Source organism: Chinchilla lanigera, unplaced genomic scaffold (assembly GCF_000276665.1).
Source record: "Chinchilla lanigera isolate Chin_1 unplaced genomic scaffold, ChiLan1.0 scaffold00120, whole genome shotgun sequence".
Lineage (NCBI taxonomy): Eukaryota > Metazoa > Chordata > Mammalia > Rodentia > Chinchillidae > Chinchilla > Chinchilla lanigera.
The window spans coordinates 74,054-77,470 of NW_004955521.1; the positions used below are offsets into that span (position 1 = coordinate 74,054).

Consider the following 3,417-nt stretch of genomic DNA (forward strand, 5'->3'; position numbering starts at 1 on the left):
ATGTTGTACTTAGCTTGTGACTTTGTACACAGCTCATGACTTTGCTTTATAAAACTTCCTTTCAAAAGTGGGCTCATTTGCAGTCCACTTTCAGATCTCTCCCTGTCTCTCAAGAGCTCTCTCAATAAATTTTTCTTGCTCTTAACTTCCCTTATTCCTTAAAATTCATTCTTCATTTTGGAGAACATGAACTTGATGTATCTGACATCTAATAGGTTGGGAGTTATATTATGTCCCCTATATCATGAGGAAGACTGAGAAATGAATTTATCAACACAAAACCTATAGATGACAGGAAAAGAAAATAGAGCCTATATTTTCTTTTTACCTTTGGAAGTGGTAAAATGAGATCAAAATAAGAAGTGGAGACAGGAAAAAGAAACATCCTTTTCAAGTTTTTTGTGAAAAAGATAAGTGAAATGTGGTAGCTTGATATTTGCTGTGTAAGGATTGTGACTCTAAATTCAGTGTTAAATGAGCAGAAATAACACTACGTTTGCATTCTCTTGGAAACCAACAATAAATAGGACAAAATTGACATGAGAGGAAGATTATGGTAGGTGCCCTTGGGTCCTTGTGCAGGAAAAGTATGAAGTTCTTCAATTACTTTGATTTCTCAGTGAAATAAGAGGGTTGTCTACTGCCAGTGGGACTGAGAAGATTTGGAGATTTGAGGAGAGAGATTACTCTATGTTCATTTACAAGGCGACTACTGAATGTTCTTGACAGCAACATAGACTAATAAACTCCATTGTCCAGGATGTAAATACATGAGAACACAGACACATGCTTGCACACTGAAATGAGTTTCACTTGATAACACCCTTACTTCACTCACTTTCACATCACTTCAGCTCTATTTACAAAAAGTGAATAGTGCTCACTAACTAATATGACACACTAATGGGTTGCATCTTGGTATCTGAAAAATTGCAGAGGAAATTCTTACAGAAATGGATGCCTGTGCCGCAAAGCAGGCGCCCTTAAGGGCTAAGCCAAACTGAAGTCATTACTCACTCTCCAGCCTTCACTCACTCCTCCTGTTGAGACCTGGTCATTCTTAGCCTCTGTTCTCTAGTAATTCTAGTAGTCGGTTTTCGAGTCATCATTTTTTTCCACAACCCATTTCTGTAATTTCCTCCATTCAATTGATCATAAAATCTAAGTGACACTCACTAGCACTTGTTTCTATTCCCACTGGTTCACCGTAGTTCAATCCCTTGTATACATACATTTTTGCTTTGCTTTTCTTAAGATAATAACAGCTGCCCATGGGAGATTTAAGAAATACCAACCATATTCTCATTATTTGAGATTGTCTAGCTAAATTGGTATATATACTTCCAATCATTTTATTACTTATATTTTAAATAATTTTCTCTAGAAGTCTATATATATACATACATATATATATATATAATTACATAATATATCCTTGTCTTCTAAGGCTGCTCGCTTTAAAAATTGTATTGTGAATTTCTGTCCACATCGTCATGTTTGACAAAATCATATTTAACAGCTGCAGTGTTGCTCTATGTATGTGCTTTTACCTAAAACATGTTTTTGAAGTGGTGCAGGGGAGGCATGTACTCTTCAAGAAATCTTGGACTGTAGGGAGCAAAATCTGCCAAAGACCCCCGCTGCTATGCTCTCAGATTGATTCATTAATTTGTTGCAAGTCCACACTTTCTGTGGATCCCTTCAGAGACAAGTACTTCCTTAGGTACCTTAGGTTCAGGCAAAGTACTTCCTTAGGCCCATTTCAGGGAGATTTGAAAATCCTCTGACTAGTGACTTGAGCTGGAATCTCCTTGAAAGACTTATACAACTTTCCACTGAACTATGCACAACTTTTCCTTCTTTCTTTCCTGGGGACCAGCTTTTCCTGAAGTATGAGAGCTTTAATCCTATCTTGGCATCTGTGTCACAGAGAACCCTAGGCAACCATAGATATTGAGGTTATTTTCAGGCTATGATTGTATGCAGCCAGATTAAGACACTCTGATTGTTCACCTTTTAGCACAGCAGTCTTCTGTTGAAAGCCTCACAGGCACTGCCTTTGCCTATTATTATTAAGCCCACACTTCCCTCCTGGATGCCATGCTCCCAGCCATCTTTACAACTACCTACTGCCCTAGTTTAGCCCATTACCTGCTCAGTAAATATTCTTCCCCTCTTCTCAGCTCTGCCCCCTCCTAAAGCATCCCAAACAGGATACTTCCTTCAATTCTGGATCCTTTCCAGACTTTCCACTCCCATGTTCTCTACCCTCCATTCGAAAGATAGAAAGGCATGTTAGTGATTTTTACTCTTTCGGATATGTTAGAAGGGAGACAGTATTTTTACTCTTTTAAGTATGTTAAAAAAAGAGCCAGTGTTTCTACTTTTTTGGGCATGCTAAAAGGGAAACTAGCCCAATGGCAAGTATGTATCATCTGAAACCAAACAGATCTGCTTTGCTATTACATTACCCTTCTTTTTTAAAGGCAAAAACTGTGATTGCATATGTATGGGAAACACTGAACTAAACAAAACAATTCAAGCTTTTTGTTTTTAATTCCAACACTTCTCAGAGCCCTTAAAAGAGTAATACATACAGTGACTTCCCAATGCCAGCGCTGATTCTTGGTAAAACTTATCCCAAATTTATTGGATTATGAAGTCTTTAAAAAATAGATAATCTCCAGACATTGCTATTTCTTTGCACACACTGGGAAAAGGTAAAGTTTGTCACAGAACTTTGCAGTCATAATTTTTACAGTACTCCATTTGTCTTTCAGTTGCCTTTGTTTTACAGTTATACACGTTTTGTCACGTTAGCATCTTGAAAACAGCAGGCACAGGTTGAACTAAAAATCAGGGAATTTTAGTGTGTGTTCACAGCTAGGAGTAGTATTCGTTAATTGGTAGTATTTGGTAATATCGGAGTACCTTTTTTACACTTTTTGCATTACTGTCGTATTCCTCCTTAGCATCTTTCAGGCTGGGAAAAGATGGGTAGCTTGACGCGGGCGGAAAGCCATTGTTAACAAGGGCCCAGTGTTTTCCTCTAAATATTTATTCGAGGACGGCTATAGCAGGAGAAGAATGTAAAGACGGAGGTGAATCTTAAGGGCCAGAAGCAGGGACACCCGCCCCTGGTCTGGCGTGGCAGCCTGTGGCTCAGTTCTGCTTGCTTTCACTTCCCAGAGTGTGTTTGTCAAAGAGGTACTCCGCCAGGCCAGACCGCGGCGCGCCCATGGAGACCAAGTTGTGCACGTAGTCACCCAGTTCTTTGATGGACTTCACCTGCTCGTTCAGGAAATGCGTTTCCAGAAAGTCGCACAAGTGGGGGTCCTTCTTGTCGGAGGCCAGCGCGTGCAGCTCCAGCAGCGACCGATTCACGCGCCGCTCCAGGCCGAGCGCGCACCGCATGGC

The 3,417-nt window shown here is 40.0% G+C and overlaps 1 protein-coding gene across 1 annotated transcript; it reads right to left on the reverse strand.

Annotated features, from left to right (window-relative positions):
* Positions 1-2,537: 2,537 nt before the first annotated feature.
* Ftmt (ferritin mitochondrial) lies at positions 2,538-3,417 on the reverse strand (the record flags this gene model as incomplete). The annotated part of the gene is given in 1 exon segment (XM_013507080.1): positions 2,538-3,417. A coding segment is annotated over 1 exon segment (255 nt), but the record flags the coding sequence as incomplete, so codon positions are not given.